At 35.3% G+C, this 22,932-nt stretch overlaps 1 protein-coding gene across 1 annotated transcript; it reads left to right on the top strand.

Moving 5' to 3' along the window:
• The first annotated feature begins 464 nt into the window (after positions 1-464).
• LOC138711849 (uncharacterized) lies at positions 465-21,810 on the top strand. The gene is made up of 2 exons (XM_069843139.1): positions 465-1,505; positions 3,272-21,810. Exons 1-2 carry the CDS (start codon positions 1,317-1,319, stop codon positions 3,494-3,496), a joined length of 414 nt encoding a protein of 137 aa, XP_069699240.1. The 5' UTR covers positions 465-1,316; the 3' UTR covers positions 3,497-21,810.
• Positions 21,811-22,932: the final 1,122 nt, after the last annotated feature.

Genomic DNA, 22,932 nt, shown 5'->3' with positions numbered 1-22,932 from the left:
CAGTGAGTTCAATGACCAAGATGTTTCATTGCTGTTACAGTACATTGCTGAAAATTACATCGAAAATATTCCACAAAAACAGCGTATTATGTGGGATTTGAGTGCAACAAACGGGGTATTTTATAAACGCGTTATATATGAAATGTTCAGGGACCGGACAAAAAAAGCGTATTACATGAGATAGCGTAATAAGCTAGGTACTGTACTGTACTAATTTCTTCAATACTTCTACGACTCCTACAATCATGATTAGGAAATGTGAATTTCGTTGAACCTAAAAAACTTAAATAATTGTTGATACGCGTTATGCTCTATTTACTGCGTTATATTATATTGACTTTTTTTTTATTTTGAGAGAAATATAAATATATTTCGAGAGGGGGGATTTGTGTGTATGTGTGTCTGTCTGTCTGTGTGTGTTTTTTTTATTTATTTATTTTTTTCCGCACGCTCCATTACCGAGTAATATTAAATGCAATTAATACATTTACATAAATCTTTACAATTCAACTTTCGTAAGTAAACTACACATCTTATACCAATAAACTTTCACAGATAACATATTATTGCTTATATTTTAACATTATTATTCTGTTGTTGGAATAAGCCTATACTTGTTTTTCCTTGTCTTATATACATGATAATTATGACTTAATTCTGATCATATTTTGTTATTTCGACCAAAATTATCTATGTTAACAGTACCAGCATAGTATTTATAATTATTTACAAAATCTCTATTCACACCTACACACTCACAAAATTGGTATTGGCATAAGCTATTTACATATTTACTTACAGACCTGTTACTAAATCTACATATTACTCTGTGAAAAGATTTATTAAATCTACATACTTAGACTTCAACAAACAAAATTTGATAACACAATCCCATGGGAAAAAATGGAACTCTCTGCATCAAAATTCACAGTTAATTCCCGATTTACCACGAAAATCGTCTGTAGCTGCATTTAGATTGGCAACAGGCCATGATTGTTTGGCCAAACACCTGCATATAATTGGAATATATCAGTTCCCTAACTGCCCATTGTGCAACTCAAACCAAGAAATGGATTCGGAACACCTCAAAATCTGTGCTTCAGTGGCTAGTCATGATAATATCTTTGAAAAATATTGGAGTGCAAGAGGTCAAATGACTTTATTGTCAAACGCCTGGCATTAGAAAACAACAACATATTTACAGTGGATCAAAGTCTATTGTTGCGACAAACCCGAATTACATCACAACCAAAAGCTAGAAATTACTGTTTCAACACCAGAATACCAGAGCAAAATAAACCTCTGAACAGGTCAGAATGAATTTATATGTCTGCAGGTGGGGTGAACATGAAGGCCATCCTTCTGGGGAAAGGAGCAGCTTCGACTTGTATCCACCAACTTTGGATGCCAGCACTCTGGCGTCACGCAAGAGCAGCTCATCCACCGATTCTTCATCAAGTCACTCTCTACATAGTCGGTCTACCACTGGCTCTGAAGGAGGGGCAGTGAGTTTCAATCCATATACAGTGGACTCTCCTAAGTTCGACAAAACAGAATTGAAAGTTCAGTCCAATAAGGGTAGTTAGTGTCGCAGGTGAAATGAATACAAATTCTTATTGGTTATCCATCAACGAATACAGTACCGTACTTGCATTTCCTGCCTGCCCCGAGACTTGTGTATGCGCTTCTAGTACCACAGTGGGTTTTGACAGTTCCGTCTCACAAACGGCACAATTCTCAAATAGAGAAACAAGAGTTCATTAATTTAAAATCAGTGATTAAATATGGATGTCCTAATCAATAAAATATTCTGTTTTCCTTTAACAGAAATATCACTACAAGACACAGAACCAATTCCCATTCAAATGGCGAACCCATTGCTTAGTGCCCGTATAGGGGCGTGTCTAATTCTCCTACGTAAGCAGTCGAACTATAGGATGTCGAACTTGATTTCTGTCGAACTTAAGAGATTCCACTGTACACTAAACTCTATTATAGAAGATCAACCTGTTGGGTGCATGATGTTATGACAGGTTATGTTTGGGTGTTTTCCATTGCTGAAAATATATCAGAAAATCACGATATTTCGAACACAGGAGAAAGGTAATAATAGAGAATAGCAAATATGAGGGGGATCAATTGAGATACTTGTGAAAGAAGGCTAGGGGAAATAAAAATGTGGGAGAGAAAGGTAGGCCTATGTGAGTATATAGAATGAATTAACTGGATTCGAAGTTACTTTGTTTTAAACACATCATAGTTTCAGTCATTTGTTTCTATAACTAATGACGTTACTGTATTAACAAAAAGTATGACCAGATTTATCGCCTTGCCTTCTTGAAGCTAATATATAGATCCGACACTTTTGATTTTTCTGCATCTATATAACATGGCGCAAAAACTGAGAAGTTTCGTGTCACATTGAACACTGCTATACCAAAGTCTATGTGGTTTTAGAGTTATTCATTTTCCCAATTAGATTTACAGTAGAATCCCTCTTAACCGGCACCAAAGGGACTAGGCTGGTTCTGGATACGAGATTTCGCTGGATAATTGAATCAATACCGTTATATACAAAAGAAAGTTCGTATTTCATGGTGCCATATGTTGAAACTGCACCCATGTGAAGCTTATTTCTCTATCACTTCCTCATAACTGAACAAACATAAAAACTGTGTGGATTTTCACAAATAATACACTAATTCTAGGTTAGAATATTCACTGAAAATTAAACTTCATGCGAACTTCCTAATGTGGCAACACTGACACTCCGAACATAGCTAAATAAACATAAAAACTGTGTGGATTTTTTTTTATTAAAACACATCACACAACACAAATAATACACTAATGAATGTTAGGTTCGAATATTCACTGAAAATGGAAGTTTGTGCGAACTTCTAATTTGGCAACACTGACACTCCGAACGTAACTAAATAAACATAAAAACTGTGTGGATTTTTTTTTTATCAAAACACATCACACAACACAAATAATACACTAATTTTAGGTTCTAATATTCACTGAAACGAAAGTTCTTGCGAACTTCCTAATGTGGCAAAACTGTTGGCCCAGACTGTGGCAGTGTGGCAGATTTAAACATTTTTTTGGCCCAGTCAAACGTGCCATTGTTTTGATATTGTCGGTTATTTAGATGCCGGTTACGAAGAATTTTACTGTACATTTTCGACCATTATGCACTGTAGCTGTTGATAGAAAATCTACCCTACTTCTAGTTCTATACATTTCTATGCACCCTATAACTGTGCAGGAGGTCCGAGCACACTTGTACTCCATGTGGACTGGCAGTGACTTGACCTTCATGAAGCTGCCAGAATCTAGCGAGCCTCCTGAGTCAACCCAGGTAGCGGAACCCAACACTGGGCCTGGAACATCGACTACAGCTAGTACCTCCAGTTCTACCAACAGCGGAGAAGGCCCTCAGAGGTTCTCACAGATGGATCCTGCTCACACTTTCTACAGTGGCTCAAAGTAAATCTGTCTGAACAAGCAATACTGAAGCATTGGTGAAGCCCTTCATATCATTTTGATGTTTCATTTTAATTCGTTTTAAATTTGTGCCATATTTGTATTTTATATTAGTGAATTTGCAGGGAGGTTCACGAATCTTATACTGGCACTTAAGAAGCTCAAGCCTGGAGTAATTTTGAGTAAAAGATATTCACATAAATGTGGATTCAGTTCTGAATAGATAACCATTTTTAATAGTACTAAATTTGTAGCTCGTCTGTCTTATTCAGTCTCATCAAATATAGCTGACCAGACAAAGGTAATGAATAGTAATGGCATCAAATAATTGGCACATATTGTCTTTGTAGGTTAATTAGATGTGCAATTCATATGTGATTAAGTATACTTAAATAGAAGTGAAAGTTCTGAAAACCTGCTGTAAACACTGTTTCATCCAAACACAAGCTCTCCCAGATATAAGCATATGATTCATAAAGGATTTATGCATTTACTCGAATATAATACGCCATCAAATATAACACGCACTCCAATTTTTTTATCCTAAAATCCAGAAAAATATTACTAGCGAATATAATACGTACTTTTGCTAAAAACCAGTCAGGATTATTATATTATTATCAAGACAAGTTATTAAGGCACCTTTACCTCTAGCTATACATCACATTCATCCTCTTTTGCAGTATCAGAACTGGAACTTCCAGTCAACAGGTCTGGGTTGATGTCAGAACATTGACAATCACTAATGTCATGCCACTCTTTCATCAGTAATTGTTCGTAATTTCTTTTGGTTTATTTAAAAACGTGTGATTGTTAAAAGTTGTGTAGGCTACATAAAATCTCAGAATACAACAAAAAAAAGTCAAAATTATTATCGTAGCTAAAAATAATGTGTGTGTTAATGATTGTTGTCAAAAATACATATGAAATTATGAATGAGAAGTGAACAAAAGACGAAAAACACGAACCTGCAATGGCTGTTTCCCACCATATACATCATAGCATAACTAGAGCGTTAATTTAAATATAGTAATATGTTCGAGTCTGAGTGTTTGCATGTGAATATAATACGCCATCAAATATAATACACATCTCACTTTTCAAGAATATGTTTTATCAAAAATGGTGCATATTATATTCGCGTAAAAACGGTATTATTTTATGCTTTGGATTAAAAATGAATTTGGGTTTATACTGAAATACACAATAATTTTGTGCATCTTAAACAAAAATGATTTCCAACATTCTATATTGTAAATCATTCTTGCGTGTTTATTAAATAATACAGCTTATTCAGCGCGGCACGAAATATCGAAGTTTGATGCGTTATAGCAAGATACTCAAAGATGCTGTTTGAGTTTTTTAGTCTGTTATTTAACAACACTGTATCAACTATGTTATTTAGCTCTGATGGAATTGCTGATAGCGACATGGTATTAGCGATGCGGATAAGAATTCGCCATAGATTACCCGAATTTGCCTTACGGTTGAGGAAAACCTCAGAAGAAACCCAACCAGGTAATTAGCCCAGGCAAGACTGACGATGTTAAAAGATATATTAGTCTTCAGTCAGATATCGTTTGGGATGGATATTGGAAAGCTTGTGCAAAAAAGGAAACATGTCTCAGAGCAGTGAAAAGGAAGCATTTCACAGTACATATAAATTGACCATATTGTGTCGTAAGATTATAATAAAACCTTCTTCTATATTTAAAAATAATACCAATACTGTTGAACACACCATTGTTTTTATGTGGAAATGATAAGTGTTGAATGGAAGTTAAATACTTTAGTAGTTCAGATTTCATCTGGACTTTATTTTTTAACATTGCATAACACGCAAGAAATTCAAATCTGGATTTATTTAAAACTAAAGAAGCAATAGAAAACTTGAGACATAAGAGATGTAAACAGAAAAATAAATCAAACTTCTTTTGTAAAAAGAACTAGTGTTTCGTGTTGAAATGTGTGTGTAGACCTTATATTTTGAGATTTTAAAGTGAGGTGTATGATAATTTACCCTTTATAAATTAAATAATTATTTAATATATTCCTGTGTATTATGAAAGTTCCAAGAATTGATTACAAAACATTTTAAGTATTGAACATTGTATCCTTAATGGTTTGCGTAAATCATTTCCCATAATTTACACTTCCCTCAATTTAGACATTTTTCTAGAGTCCCTTGAAAAGAGTAAAAGAGGGATGCTATTGTATTTTTATTTTAGATAATTATTAAGCCTACTGTTTTTCTTAAGATTCATATTGTTATCGTAGCAGACGCTATTTTTTATGACTGATCTCATGTTCACGTGAATTTTTTCCATTCAAAATAATTCCAAGAATAATTTTTTTAAGTGCCAGTATAACTATGTGAATAATTTTTATAAACTTTATACAGCTGTTTCTTTCATACTAAGATATACGTATTGCTAAAACTCACTGTATTATAGGACATGGTGCAATAAAAGTTACAGGACTTGTCAGAACTGTATTGTTAAAACAGAAAACACTATACGGTACCTGTAGTATTTCGCAAGCAATATGGTACAATAAAAATAAATTCCAAAGAAATACAGCCACAGTTTTAAACACTTAAATTAAGTTAGCTAAGTCTTTTAGCTGACATGTAAAAGTCTGTCAAAGTACAAAACAGAAATTTAATTTCAGCACGTTAAGAATGCTTATTAACAATCAGTCACATTTGAAAGGAAAAAATTAGCAATGGAAGTACGTTCAGTATGTAGTCATCTTGCACTTCAATATTTTTGTATAATGTCATTTTGTAACAATGGTTTGGATATGTGCCACATTTATCTCTTCATTTGAATCATACAATACGCAGGAGATGTATGGGAGATTTCTATCCTGTGCAGATGGCTTGCTAAACAATCGTGACCTCAACGGTTCGATTCCACTTGGGCTGATTACCTGGTTGGGTTTTTTCCGAGGTTTTTACTAACCATAAGGAAAATGTCAGGTAATCTATGGCAAATCCTCGTCCTCATCTTGCCATCACCAATCCCATTGACGCTAAATAACCTAGTAGTTGATACAGCGTCGTTAAATAACCAAGTGAAAAAAAATATATAATTTCACTGAAATATTTTATTATGTAAAATTGATATGTTTTATGTCAAGTATCTAGTGGCAGATTTGAAACTTCAGTTGTTCTAGTCTGTAAAGTGCATGTCGCCATTTTTCTTAAATAATGACATATTTTAAATCGAATCTCAAGGGAAAAAATGGAACTCTCTGCATCATAATCCACAGTTAATTCCCGATTTACCACGAAAATCGTCTGTAGCTGTATTTAGATTGGCAACAGGCCATGATTGTTTGGCCAAACACCTGCATAGAATTGGAATATATCAGTCTCCTAACTGCCCATTGTGCAACTCAAACCAAGAAATGGATTCGGAACACCTCAAAATCTGTGCTTCAGTGGCTGGCCATGATAATATCTTTGAAAAATATTGGAGTGCAAGAGGTCAAATGACTCTATTGTTAAATGCCTGGCATTAGAAAACAACAACATATTTTAAATCGAAATTTTTCTTGAGAGCTAAAAGTTGGCAATATATGAAGGGTTCAGATCCATAGTGGGCCAAGCGCCATTTACTAAAACCGTAGAAAACAAGGGTTAAAATGAAGTTACTACCATAATTGAATGGAAACATATAGCAAGTAATATAAAGTATACACATTAAAACTAAATGATATGTCAATCTTCATTAAACTATGGTATTCACTTAACTTTAACCCTTTGTTTTTAATAAATGGCGCTTGGCCCACTATGGCTCTGAACCCTTCATATATCACGCACTGTTTTATGAACTTTTATTACCATCAGATATGTGATACTGTTCTTTCTACTAATTATAACGACCAGATACCATTGCAGCCGTAAAATTGTCCAGTATCCTTTCATTCAGGTACAAGATTCTTTTATGTGTCACAAATATTATTCCAGAGTTACAGATCTTCTGCCAATAGGCCTACATTACTACTGACAAGTTTGGGGATAAATCTTAAGAAAATTAAAATGTCTCTCTAAGGAAGTTTCCTGTGTCAATATTATTCTGAATATAATGTTATCAATGTTTTAACCCAATAAGCAATTTTAGATTACTGTCTATGGCTACAATATTTTGAATCATATCAATATTTAGATATTAATATTCTCTCTCTTGTTCCCTAATCAGGATAAATGTTCTCCAATGCTTCAGGATTGTAAAATCTTGCCAACATTTGCGTAATTGTAATGTACATTTACTAGCATATGAAGTAATATTTATTGCTGGCAATAAATTACTGATAACGATTAAGGTACGGATATCTGTGCCGCTTCTCATAGTTCCGAAATCAGCTATACTCATAATTTAGAATAAACACACGCCGAGTAAGTTTATTTTTGACTCCTGACAATCATACACAATACAATATAAAACTTATATCATTGGCACCTATTAATTTAATTAAAGGAATTAAACTTTTGGGTGTATTTTGCCAGATCCAGGGTCAGCAACAATGACAAATTGCTAGCTGTTATATTTATTATGATGTAGGGAATAGTAATTTGTGAGTGTGGCATCTAGCCAACTGTACATTAGTCTGAATACTATGAACAGAAGTTCACTTGCATTGAGTTTGACTTCATATCTCACAGATGTTCATGGAAAATGAAATAGAACTTGACTATCTTATCTTTACATAGATCATTCGCCTAACAGTAGGAGTCCCAGATGCCAAGTCACTCAAATGAGTGCGCTACTTGTGATGACTGTTGACTTACAATATACAGAGCATATCAAAAGTCAGTAACACTTTCAATATTTTATTACACAAAAACTACTAATGATAGCACTTTCAAACACACGTCAGTTAAAGTCAGACTCTCAAAGTTCGTTTTACACCTTACAGAGATTCAATGTGTGAACCACGAGTGACTCGGCAGATGTCCAAATGATAATCAAACTCTTCCCATACCCTTTTCAACATATCCTCTGTGACCGTGGCAGCAGCTTCTCGAATTCTGGTTTTTAGTTCCTCTAAATCACATGGCAAAGGCAGTACAAACACACTGTCCTTTAGTTACCCCCCATAGAGAAAATTCACATGCAGTCATATCGGGTGACCTAGGTGGCCATGTCATGAAACATCTGTCCCTTACTCCAGCACGTCCTATCCAACGATCAGACATCTCGGGTAAGCACGAACTGCATTGTGGAAATGTGACGGAGCCCCATCTTGCTGAAAGATGAAATCGTCATCGAGATCTTGTCTAAGTTGAGGCACCAACCATTGCTCCAACATGTCCAGATATGAATGTCCAGTCACAGTAGCCTCAATGAAGAAGAAAGGTCCGTACAGTTTTCGTTGTGACAACGCGCAGAAAACATTCACCTTTGGTGAATCACGCTCATGTTCAATGATTCTGTGAGGTTTCTGTGTACCCCAAACACGACAGTTGTGCTTGTTAATTTTCCCACTCATATGGAATGTCGCTTCGTCGCTGAAAATTAAGCGGCTGAATAACTTCGAGAGTTTGACTTTAAACTGACGTGTGTTTGAAAGTGCTATCATTAGTAGTTTTTGTATAATAAAATGTTGAAAGTGTTACCGGACTTTTGATATGCCCTATATAAGTCAAATGTGGAGTAAGGCCACCAAAGGAGAAAGATTCGATCCGGTGCGGTGGGTTCAACTTTGGCATAGCTCAGTGGTTAGAGCACCCAGTGTGTAGAACTGGGAGTCCCGGGTTCGATCCTCAGCACCAGAGCGAATTTTTCTCCATTAATAATAAATTAACTATATTAAGCTTACCTTTCCCTCTCTTGGTCCGATGCCTGAGTGTTAGTTTTTCATGCCAAACATTCAAATCCCAGCCTCTGTTGTTTGGTGTATAAAGGTTGTGTTTGCAGATTTTCTCGGGGCACTGCTCTTCCTTCCATTGTCATTGCACTATTTCCTCTTCTTTTTTCCTTCCTCATTTTCATCGTGACTCATCATCATAATCACTAAATATCTGCAAGAAATTGGTCTCCCAGACAGGCTTTTTGTATCCAGTCAAAGTTACAATTCTCCAAACATATCACATTGTGTAGAAGTTCATAGCAATAAGGGGGTTGTGGGTGAAAGTTCTGTTTTCTACAATTATTAAGGTAGAGATTTCATATTTTGAAAACCTGATCCTCTTCCTATAAGTATTCTTGCACATAAGTTTCATTATGATGAGAGGAATGTTTTGTTTTTAATTATTCAAATTAAAAAAAAATAATTACAGTAGAACCTCTATTATCTGTGGTAATGAAGGGGGTGGACTGAACGGTTAATCGAAAAAAATCGGGTAATCCGTACCATGAAATATTTTCGTATTTAGTGAATAATGCTTACACTTTCGTAATTTCCTCTATGGTTTTGTATTGAAGACGCTAGGTAGTGGATCAGAAGTTCACTGATAGGCCTATATGTGATTGTTAACAACGTAATTTTAGGGTACAAGGAAATTTGTTGTAATGGCTCTTTGTGAAAAGATAGAAATATGGAGGTCTCGTATTGTAGATTTACATACTTCATATACGTCATTCTTGATTTTTATTAAATTGCACATGGTTGTGACTTCAGTCTCGTATTCTGAGATGAGCCACAGTTTCTCGTTCCCCGAAACCATGCAGTTATTTGCACTTTTTATACCCAGCACAACATGATTTCTTTTGATACTCGTGGAAGACATTTTATATAGAAGTTATACAGTACAACTTGAACAGTAGACCATACTGTGTAAGGGTAGAGTCTTGTAATAGCTCTCTCTAGAAAAAAATAATTTTCTATAGTCGTGTCGCTGTTATTTCTGGTGTGACTCCTCCCCTTTGCTTACGTCTTAGGAAGTGAAGGTCTATAAAGTCTAGGTAGGTGGTATCGTTCGCCATTTTTGTTCTTTCGTTCCCGAGCTACCAGATGAGGAATCTATTTGCTTCACCGTTAAACATTATCATGTCATAGCTCCTATGATAATAAATCAAACGCACTGTAATTGAGCAAATAATTGAGCGGCAAATAACGTCCTCGTGTGATTTCTCCAAACGCCAACAAAAGAGCCAAAATGTCGGGCGATTATATTAAGTATTTATCGAGCCATAGGAAATTCATTACATCAATAGCGAATGACAAGACGCACACGTTTAAATGTAGCCGACCTGCAATGTGATTGGCTGCCGGAAATAAGAGCGACGGGACTATAATGTACAGTAGCTTACTCAATATATTTCTGTAGGGAAAAAAGAACGAGAAAGACAGTCGGATAATCCACCAATCGGTTAATAGGGTGACGGATAATCGGGGTTCTACTGTGTTTTCAAAATGTATCTCCTCTTACAAAATTCAAGTTTCATGTAGGCCCTATTACTTTTTTTTACGACATCTGTGGTATGGTTAAAAAAGAACTAAGATCCAGAATTTGAAATTCACGTCTGTAAATGGAAGGAAATTTTTTTTAAATATATGTATTTTTTTAAACTAATGGCGGGTACTTGTCTGTACGTCATTCACCCGTATGAAGCCAGCTGTATAAACCAATTTATCGACAGAGTCACTGCTCAGTGTGCGCCATAGGAGGCTGGTCTACGCTACATCCACAGTGAGATGAGATTATGATGGAGATTTGTTGGGATGCCACAGGAGAATGGAAACTCCTGAACCATGAACTTGCCCAATATAAGTTATAAATCAGGTATATGCCACAGATCGAACCTGGATCCACAGGTTTATAACTCCAGCACTCTAGCCACTAGACTACTGTGGCAGCTTTTTTAAAAATATATGCAACTTCAAAATTCTGTTTTATCTCTGAGACTGCAGATTCACTCGAAATTCATCCATCTCATCTGTCCCTCCCAAGGGGTTCCATAAGCATAAGTCATTAACAATACAATTCTGAGAAACTATTTCAGTCCACTTTGTTCGTAAATAAGAAAAGAAATAAACATAGTCTTAGTCACTGGTCTTGCTTTGTAGGCCATACTAAATTATAAAGCATCTGCTTAAAATAAAAATACTAGGTCTTTATACAATAAAATATCTTTATCTCATTTTTTATGAACATCTATTTGAGTTTCATGTTTTTTTTTTTACCTTACTTCAGAGCAGAGCCAAGACTTAAAGTTGGCTGCTCAAAAATGAAATAAATAAAATAACTTTCAAGAATGGCTCTAAGGTTATTGTTCCCATTGATGTTACTATGGGGTGTCTGACATACGAGGAGTTGGCCATAAAGATAATATGATACTTGCATAGTTACTGTATATTTATGCATGTAAAGAAGCTCCCATTTCCGCTGGCAAGCCAAGCTGTGCTCACCCAGTAGCTCAGTTAGCGTCATTGGGTCTTTTGTGATAACATATGTTTTATTGAACAGCATGTGTTTATATACGATACTTTTGCTAAACGTGAATATTGGAGATATCAAAGACATTTTCTTAGAAAATTTCCAAATTCCTCAATACCTACTAGTAGGTCCATGATTTACAAATTTGTGACAAAACTTAGTGGAACGGAATCACTGCTGAACAGTAAGAAAACTAAATGTAGACGTGTTATTACTTAAGATAAATTGAACGAGATAGGTGCCTGCTTAGAAGCCAGTCCAAGGAAGTTTATTTGCAAGTTAGCACAATAGATAGGAGTATCAAGAGTGTCTGCACATTTGGCAATAAAAAATCTAGGCTGTACAAAACAACCGTGGTCCAGCACCTTCTGCCAATATATGTAGAAACAAGATTATATTATTGCACCATGGTTTGAACAGCCAGTATGTCACGGGATTTTTTTTATCCAGAACCGACATTTACGTCTTAGTTGGTATGTTAATAGCCAAAACAACAGATACTGTGGTTAAAAAATTCCACATATCCTGCATGAGGTTCCCTTATACAGACATGAAAATCAGAGTACGTTTTGCAATAAATGCATAAACAATTATCGGATCAATGTTTTTTGAAAATACAGTAAATTTTGAATGATATGTTATAACAACATATTATATTCTTTCATGAACTGACAAAAGAAGATCAAACTTAAGCTTATTTAATGCAGAACAATGTGACCACACATACTGCACACATCTCAATGAATGAAATTAGATCTTTGATGATCATGTTTATTAATTGAGGATTGTGGCCTGCCTACTCCCCGATTTAAATTCTCGTGAGTTCTATCTATGGGGGTCATTGAAAGAGTATACAGGGTGTTAAAAAATAACGTTTACAACGTCTCAGGGATAATAGAGGAGGTAAAAACAAATATCTTTTGTAAGTGACAAAACTTTGGTAGATGCGCCGTTTATTGTGTACGTAAATGTTAGTATAATCCATAAAGAACAAGACTAATTGTCGTTTTAGAGGTGATGTTCAAACTGCCATCCATTGAAGGCATTGCACAACTGGTACCTTCGTACTATGGAGCGTGTACAACACTCAAAAAGGCCAACATTGTCTCTAATAACATGTGCAGCTTCAACAACGCGAGCAACTAAGTCTTCTGCCATATTGATCGGTGTCTTATACACAAAACGTTTTATGTCTCCCCACAAAAAGAAATCCAGTGGGATTAGGTCCGGTGATCGAGGTGGCCACAGTACTGGTCCACCCCTGCCAATCCAACGATCGGGGAATGTAGCATTTAGGTAGTTCTTGACACGACGATCAAAGTGTGGAGGGGCACCGTCATGGTGAAACCATATTCGTTCTATGATGTTCAATAGGATATTTTCTAAAAGTTCTGGTAGGACGTCGCGTAGAAAAACAAAATAATTACCACCACGGAGACTGTTAGGCAATAGATAAGGGCCTAGAAGATGGTCGTGCACAAACAGAACTAACCAGTGTGTGTTGTGACGGAAGTCAAGTCATCTATCCTTCAGACCATCTAGCGGCAAAATGGCGCATCTGCTAAAGTTTTGTCACTTAAAACAGAGGTTTGTTTTTACCTTCTCTATCATCCCTGAAACGTTGTAAACGTTATTTTTTAACACCCTGTATGCTAACAATCAGCATTTTATGCCAAATGAATTTAAAGACAATATTCACGCAGAAATTATTACCAACTTCACAGAATAAGAACTTCGCCATGTTGCTGCCACAGTCTAGTATATACAGTCACGAAGCTCAATACGTAGGGAATATGCATCCATAGATAGTTGCTAACCACTAGGATCACTATTATTGCCTTATCACATATAATGTGAAACAGTACTGGCACAGTCTATTGTTCCTAGTACCCTCATCAACTCAAGCTTCGTGAGTGTACATACTAGACTGTGTTGTTACCAACATTTTAAATGATGTGAGGCATGAATCTTAGCAGAGGAACAGCATTTCGAGACTCTACTTTAAATTTAGGTGATTAAGGGGAGAGGATGGTATTTTTTGGTGAAAAATGAGTAAATTAAAAAAAAAAAACTTCTTTAGAATACTCTGTGATATGTGTGGAATGCATAGCATAACATTTTGTGGGTATTTGTGCCCTTATCGGATGTTCAGTCGCCATTTAAACTTCCTGCATTATGGATTTTTAAATCACTCGCCCTCTTTTATTGTTGTTTCCGGTAAATTAAATTTTCAATTTTTTTTTTTTTTTAAATACACTTTGATATGTGTGGAATGCATTGCATAACATTTTGTGGGTATTTGTGCCCTTATCGGATGCTGAGACGTCATTTTTAAACTTCTGCGCTATGGATTTTTAAATCACATGCCTGCTTTTATCGGTTTCATTAACTTCATTTTTTTTTTTTTTGCTACATTGCCAGACAAAAATAGATATAATTTCTGAAGTATTAAAGATATATGCATGAAATTTAGAACACACATTCTTTAGACTATTAGGAAACTTTTCTCTGTAACAGAATTTTGTTAATTTATTAAAACTACGTCAGGTTGTTTGCAAGAAAGGAAATCAGAAAATTGTTATTAAATTTTAATTGTTTATTTTACAAACGTAATTGGGAAGACCACGAAAGCGCTGGCATGAGACCGTAACAGATCCTGTAGGGTATAATACGTGATGGATATGATGATGATGATGATGATGATGATGATGATGATTTTACAAACGTAGGGACTAATATCAAAATTCTGTTACAGAGAGTTTGTAGAACATGCTTTTGCAAATACATTGCAAAAAACTGTTTGAATCTATCTTTAAAAACGGTTTAGATATATTGGTTTTAGTACAATCGTGCATTGGGTATATTTCTTCAAATTTGGGCCCCCAAATAATTTTTTTTTTTTCAAAATATTTTTATTTGGTTGAGTTGCCACAGCTATGAGGTCTCTACATATAAAAATTTAATATTTTACACCAAATAGAAAAAAAGTTTTAAAAAATACCATCCTCTCCCCTTAAGTACAGATTTTTATGTCTGCAGAAATGGCACTTGCTTAACCTAGAAACAACACAATGCTTTCCACCACAAAGGACGTGATGAAGTCGACAGAAAATCTCCTCTTAACTCAGACACCCGTTATATTTGTCAGTTTCTTTTGTCTAGCTGTAAGAGGCTTGTTATAGTAGCTGTCATATACATGTTTATGATACACAAAACAGAAATTAAGTTGAATTATGGTGGGCCAGTCACACTATATAGTGCAAATACAAAATGTAAATAATGCGTAAAGAGAGATCCATCTCGTTTAAGTGTGTTTCGTTCACGATGTCGAAGTGTTTGTTGGATTTACTCATTATTTTGTATTAATATTGTATTTCAAACCGACTGATCTCACGTCTTGTACCAGATCTGAATGTGTTGGGTTTCGACAGGAGGCGTGGTTGATTTTTTAAGAGAAGAAGTTTGGATTGGAATTTTTCCATTTCTATTTTCCGAAACTACAGACCACTTTACCACCTCGAATATTAGGTATGGTGCACGGAGAGCAGTGGATTACATCAATACCGCCCGTGGTGTTGATTATGCCTACTCTGGTGAAAAAGAAAGAAGGGGAGGAATCCTAGATAATTAGCCAACGACCAGAACTAGTATTTTTCATTCTGATGAGTCACTGTAGCACCACACCGCTTTAGGCAAAAATAAAAATATTATAGATTTATTAATTTGTCCTACAGAATAATATCTGTGATACTGACAATTAATATTTCAGGCGAAAAAAGAACTGCGGAATCCCGGCCAAACAAGGCACTCAGCTGAGTGCGCTCCTAGTATAATAGCAGTTGACACTGGACATATTCGTCAACATGTATGCCTAACTTAGAGTCAGGCCACAAAGGGAAATAATGAAGGAGAGGGGTTCGGTCAGGTGCTGTGGATTGAATTCGGTGTAGCTCAGTGGTTAGAGCACTTGGTATACGTAGAACCAAGGACCCGGGTTTGGTCCCCGGCACCGGAGCGAATTTTTCTCCTCAAATATTAAAAATAAAAATGTTTAATAATATACCCTGAAACCTCAATTAAACGTGGCTTATTCCCAACGGATAAACACACCGAAATTTAGGAATAGTTTTGTGGAGAAAATTTTACACTCGAAGACGATTAAAAACGCATCTTGTATCCTGCATACAGTTAACAATTTGTAGAAAAAAAAGTACTGCCATCAGAGTGCTGCATTGGAGTTAAATCGCTTGCTTGAACTCGGTTGAATGTCGCACGCTCGAGTGAGATACGATCGGTCGTGATACGCTCGTAATAAATAGAAGCACAGTACAAGGTCATCTCACCGACACGTCTTATCTTGTATGGAAGGCGACAGATAAGATACACATATGTTTTGCTCACACGGTAAAAATAAGGCTTTATTTTCTGCGTTTATGACAAACGTTTAATGGAACAGTCAATGGAACGTACCAAAACAGGAACATGGAGTTATAAATAAAATAGTATGAAAAACTTCGATATACAGTTATTATTGCTAATTAATAATTATTCAATATCTGATTTACCACATATATAATATATAATATGATAGGTCCAAGCCACCAGCGTGGCTCAGTTGGTTAAGGCGCTTGCCTGCCGGTCTGAAGTTGCGTTCGGGCGCGGGTTCGATCCCTGCTTGGGCTGATTACCTGGTTGGGTTTTTTCCGAGGTTTTCCCCAACCGTAATGTGAATGCAAGGTAATCTGTGGCGAATCCTCGGTCTCATCTCGCCAAATATCATCTCGCTATCACCAATCTCATCGACGCTAAATAACCTAGTAGTTGATACAGCGTCGTTAAATAACCAAATAAAATAAATAAATAGGTCCATACATAGTGTTCCGCCTATATGCTGCTACAATGTAGAAACTTTTTACAAAATATTATGATATAGCAGTAGATTAATAACAATATTAGTACAGAGATAACGTCACAGAAAATATAATAAAACGAATAATCATGCTGCACAACTGCTACAGATGGAAAGATTGATACGCTAATTATTAGAGATTATTATTATTATTACTAGAAAACTTGATACATTTCTTGCATTATCGTGATTGTGTTCTCCTTTTATAATAATTACATTTACATCCAATAACATCTATCAGATGTGGCAAAAACAAAATGCGGGGAGGGGGGGAACATTTACCTACAACATTTATATTACATTTTAAAGCAAGTTTTGTTGTTGTACTATGGAGAGGTTAGTTAAACACTGCAAAGTTTTGAAATGATAAACATCTGTGATGTTACTACACAGTTCATCACTGAAACAAGAACGAATGTCTAACGCTTGGCTTATACCGTTCGAGGATTTATCGCTTGCGACAATTTTACCCATCATACATGTGCGCTACCTATCGGATTATGCTATGAACTACTTGGTGCTCGAGCGAAAATGTCCGATGCAGACCTCTGACTGCCATCAACAAAAAATTAAAGTGGCAGTGGAACCAACGATTCCGGAATATATTGACGTAAATACGTTTTTGTTGCCAAGTTAATTCAAGAAAATAATTTATCAAGGACAACCGTGATGCTGTCTCTACATAGAACAATACAACACTCCAGCTGTTTTTATTAAGAAAGCTGCAAGCTCTTTCATTTCTGAAATCATATGCCTGTAATTTTTTAAGTATTTGCCCAACCTAAAATCTAATTATGTATCAAAGGCCGTAGATCCATATCTAATATTTAATGGCATGTGTTTAAATGCCATTCAACATGCAATTTTTTTGCATGTCGTAATAATATTACAAGCGCAATAAATGTTCTGTTATAAAAGTTTACATATAAAGTGATAGTTATAAACATTTTTATTTTCCATGTTTTATAACCCTCTCTCTCTCTCTCTCAGACTTTTTAACATATCACAAGTTATTCAACAGTTTAGCAAATCACTTATTGTGAGGTCTGTTACATGTATCTATTACCGATCAATTGACTTGGCGCAGCGGGATCTTACTGTCAAGTTATGCTCTCACTAACTGGAATGGATGGATTCGTTTGGTGCTTTCCGATTTTTATTATGTTTTTATTTATTGGCATTCATACAGTCCTCTCTGTAGATTGAAAACTCAAAAAAGTTTCATATCCATGGTTCAAGAATTAAAACAGAAAATCAATATCCCGAATTTAAAAGAAAACTTACAAATTAAACCAAACCCTTTAACTCTATTAAATATAGAATATAATCTAAATTTAACAGAAGAAATACTGAAATCAGAAGTAAACACTGAAATACTGAAACAATTGTCTTTAGAGACAATTAATATTAGGTACCCTCCACAAAACTGGCTTCATTTATAAACTGACGGATCCTTGATCTCTAGAGAACAAGGTGCCGGTGCAGGTGTTACGTGCTGTCTCTTCTCACTTTATAGATCTCTTGGGTATGGAACAACAAGTTTTGATGGAGAAATCATTGCAATAAGTGAAAGTCTCAGGAATCTTCTATGCCACAACAATAAATTTAAGAATGCAGTTATATTGTCAGACTCCAAAGCAGCTATTCTATCAATAGTCTCTAAACACACACCTTCATCTCAAACAGCAGAAATAACTGAAATGCTCTCTCAATTAATATCACTCAATAAAAGAATTGTATTCCAATGGATACCATCCCATTGTGGAATCCTGGGAAACGAGAATGCGGATGCTTTAGCAAAGAAGGGCAGCACTGCTACTTACAGACCTGTTACTAAATCTACGTATTACTCTGTGAAGAGATTTATTAAATCTACATACTTAGACTTCAACAAACAAAATTTGATAACTCAATCCCAAGGGAAAAAATGGAACTCTCTGCATCATAATCCACAGTTAATTCCCGATTTACCACGAAAATCGTCTGTAGCTGCATTTAGATTGGCAAGAGGCCATGATTGTTTGGCCAAACACCTGCATAGAATTGGAATATATCAGTCCCCTAACTGCCCATTGTGCAACTCAAACCAAGAAATGGATTCGGAACACCTCAAAATCTGTGCTTCAGTGGCTGACCATGATAATATATTTGAAAAATATTGGAGTGCAAGAGGTCAAATGACTTTATTGTCAAACGCCTGGCATTAGAAAACAACAACAATATTTTTATTATAGTATCGCCCATTTGTCTGCATTTCCGAGTTGATCATGTAATAGTGCTGTCATTCACTGCTAAAGCAAGCACATTACTTCCTTGTAGTGTTCTGGAATACAGCTAGAAATAAAATGTGTAGCTTTGAGGAGGATGTATTTTTAATTGCGTTAGTTTTGGAAGAAGGAAAAACAAATATGCTTAGCATCATCCATTCCATTTATGTCTTTAATATTACCGCAATTGGAGGTCTTGCAATCGATATATTGTCACGACTTTCTTTATTTTGATCTTGACCCATACAAAAATTCATATAGAATTCTCTATGATGAAGGATGAGTGGAACAGAGAAAAATATGCACGGAAATATCAAATTTAATTTTTTTATTTTATTAGGTTATTTTACGACGCTTTATCAACATCTTAGGTTACTTAGCGTCTGAATGAGATGAAGGTGATAATGCCGGTGAAATGAGTCCGGGGTCCAGCACCGAAAATTACCCAGCATTTGCTCATATTGGGTTGAGGGAAAACCCCGGAAAAAACCTCAACCAGGTAACTTGCCCCGACCGGGAATCGAACCCGGGTCACCTGGTTTCGCTGCCAGACGCGCTAGCCGTTACTCCACAGGTGTGGACAATATCATATGTACTTCAGTACATCGTAAAATATAGAATTCTTTAGCCAAAATCCGGTCATGCTAATAGATGATACAACCAAGTGTGTGATGCTGCAAAGAATAAAAATTCCGAACACACCAAATGAATCCGTTCATAGGGGAAAATAAATATCCTGTAAGTTCACAGGGCTAACGGCTTCAAAGCTGGGTACCTGGTTCTAATGAAGTGCCTAGGTAGCAAAATAACATGGGGGCATGAGATAGTTACCCTGCCTGCCATAATAAAATTCACTTCAATTAAATTCCCCAATGTAAAAAAAAAGAGAGAGAGAATCAGTATGTATCTTTATAGTACGCTTACTCAGTTTTTATCGAATCATCCTCCTACATGAAATTAGGATAAATAAATTCAATAAATAAAGAAGACTTCACAAAAAATTACCAGCAACCATTTTTTTCCAAAGTTTCCGTCTTCACATGAACAATGTCTATTCAAGCCAGCAAGAATGAACTGGTCTCCGATATTCGAATCAGCAAGCTAGACTTGTCTCTCGCCTCAAGTGTAATCGAAATGAAAATTCAGATCTAACCCTAGACATTCCGTGTTTTCTACATTTCATAGGCAATGGTAAAAGGACAGTCTAAACTTCTTCTCTATATTGAGCTTTATACAGTGTATGTAAGCTTCAATTCAAAGAACTGCCAACTTATGTAACGTATTTATGAGATACTAACAACATAATAGGTTCATTTCTCGACCTCTTTTGTTAAACTGGATCTATTTACAGAATGAGAGAAAGTACAGTAAGTTCTCGGTTATGAATAATCGTAAGAATTTATGCATATCTTGGAAGTACTTTTAAATAGTTTACGTGATTGTTGGAGAGGTTATGTTAAGTCATACATGTACAATTTAATAATAAAATGAAGTTACAGATAATAATAATAATAATAATAATAATAATAATAATAATAATAATACAGAAAATTATTCAATGTGTAAGAAAATAAGCAAAAAAAAAAAAAACTGAGAAGTATTGATATGTTCGACAGTGAGTGAACAGAAATATATCTTTATGCTCGACCATGCCGAAATGTAGTAATTATACACCTGGTAGCTGCCCTTTAATGGACGTCATTAAAGTATATCTATTCATCAAAGTTCAGGTGTTCCACCAATCAGAAAATACCATTGTAGCAATATGAAAGCGCAAGTATCGATTATTCTCGGATATGCAATCGAAAGACAACTAGCGCGAGACATTTGTTTCTCGGAAAAAATCAATACTTTCGCGTCTGCGCACATCTCACAATTTACGAGATATTGCATAAGGTCAGTTCCGCTCCCTAGTCAGATAAGAATAACATGAATACTTATGAATAATTTCAAGTTAGACATATGGTCGAGCATAAAAAGTCGTATGAAACTTGCCTATAATGGTAATTAAGACGCTCGTATAAAAATTATGAATCTCGCTTGCGATTGTTTTATAAACATACTCGCGTCTTAATTACTACCATTATAGGCTCGCTGCATAATGTACTGTAAAAGAATGCCAAAAAAAAAATTAAACTTATGATTAAAACAATCATTCTGAAAACATCGCATGCAATACTACCCTCTCAAAGTTTTAAGAATTAATGGTGTGGTTCAGTAAATAATAATAATAATAATAATAATAATAATAATAATAATAATAATAACGTTAAGAGTTCTTTTATGACATCACACTGTCCATGGTGATTGCAATAACTATTATGAAAGAAAATTTTGACACCATTTGTCTGTGTTATTCATTAATGTAATACGACAAAGTACATCACACAACAGAGTAAATATGCATAAGAATGCCTTCTTATCGTGAAAAACATGCAGGCACATGTTTCATAACTTGAAGTCCAAAAAAAGGGAATGGAATATGAAAACTGACGTGAAATGTATTAGTCATGTTAATGTCCTGCTTTAATCTCCGACGATTGGGCCTAAATAAATAAATATACTTTTATACACCAAAATGTAACCGAGAACTTACTGTATAGCTAAGTAGGAAGGTACTTTATAATCTTAAACATTTGCACTCCTCAACTCTGTTTGCAAATGTAATGTTAGATGTGTATTTTTCAACCTGAAATTCCTATATGTTTGTCCCGCTTCTTTACATTGAGGACCGTTGTTAATAAAATATTTACTTGAGATTTTCTGTGTTATTATTTCACACTATACTCTCCTACTATAATCCATCTTATGAAGGTGATGGAGATAACTTAATAGGCTTGTTCCAGCAAGCAATTCAGAATGTGTTACCGAACTAATACCGAACATGTTTCAACACATGTGCCGTGTGTAGTCTCAGAATTAGTTGGATTATTTCTTCAACTGTTCTTTCACGGCCTCCGGAATTACTTCTCATATTAAAATTACATTCATTTTCCGAACTTAATTCCTCATAAAATATATCACTATCACCAGCATATGTAGGTAGAGTGCGAATAGTTCAACATGTAAACAGCTGTTACTTGAGATCGATGTCTAAGCTACGAGTACGTTGCACAGTAATTCTACAGATGGTAGAGGAAATCGGATCTATCAAGAATCTTCAAGGAGGGAAGTCAAGTGCGTCAACAGAGGGAAGCTGCCAGAACCCGGGACCTTCGACAGCAGATGGTTTACTAGAACAGGTATCGTTTAGAAAAATGACTTAATAAGGGAATTAAACAAGACAGAGAAAAAAAACTGGAAAGATAGATGATCTTTTTATGAAGATTAAAAAGTAATTTCATTGTATGTGTTAATTGTGATGAAGGGAATAACAATATTGGTGAAAGTGTGATAAATTGTAATTGGCTAAAAAGTGGACTGAAATAATTATATTGCTAGGGGATGGGGACAAATGAAATAATCAAAGAGTGGTAGAATGGTGCGAACGCTAGAGAAGGACGTGATCTGGTCGAGAGAATCCAAAGTGTGGAAATGTGCGCGAAATTGTTATTAGAAATATGTGAATGAACTGTAATTAAGATTAGGGTGGTAGTATTATACAATCGACTTGCAAACGAATAACAGTTAAGACTAATATGTGTCAATAGGATGCCCCAGATACTGACTGAAAAAATGAGAAAATTCGTCCGTTATTACGCTGTTACAAATGAAGGGACAAAGCTGTAATTGTAATACCAATAGTAACGAAGTTCTAGTTCTAATAGTTAAGCTATAGTTAATTAGAGCACCTAAAGGATTAATAGGTAGGACGTCACTATCATGTATATGCTTTGACAACGGTATGTAAATGTAAGTATAGTTATGGTGAGTACCTGTAT

The sequence above is a fragment of the Periplaneta americana genome, chromosome 1 (assembly GCF_040183065.1).
Source record: "Periplaneta americana isolate PAMFEO1 chromosome 1, P.americana_PAMFEO1_priV1, whole genome shotgun sequence".
Classification (NCBI taxonomy): Eukaryota; Metazoa; Arthropoda; class Insecta; order Blattodea; family Blattidae; genus Periplaneta; species Periplaneta americana.
This window is presented reverse-complemented; position numbering and strand designations above follow the sequence as displayed.

Coding starts and splice junctions, on each gene's coding strand:
- LOC138711849 (XM_069843139.1), top strand. CDS start 1,317: ATGAATTTATATGTCTGCAGGTGGGGTGAACATGAAGGCCATCCTTCT. Junction 1,506..3,271: donor CTGGCTCTGAAGGAGGGGCA/GTGAGTTTCAAT, acceptor ATAACTGTGCAG/GAGGTCCGAGCACACTTGTA.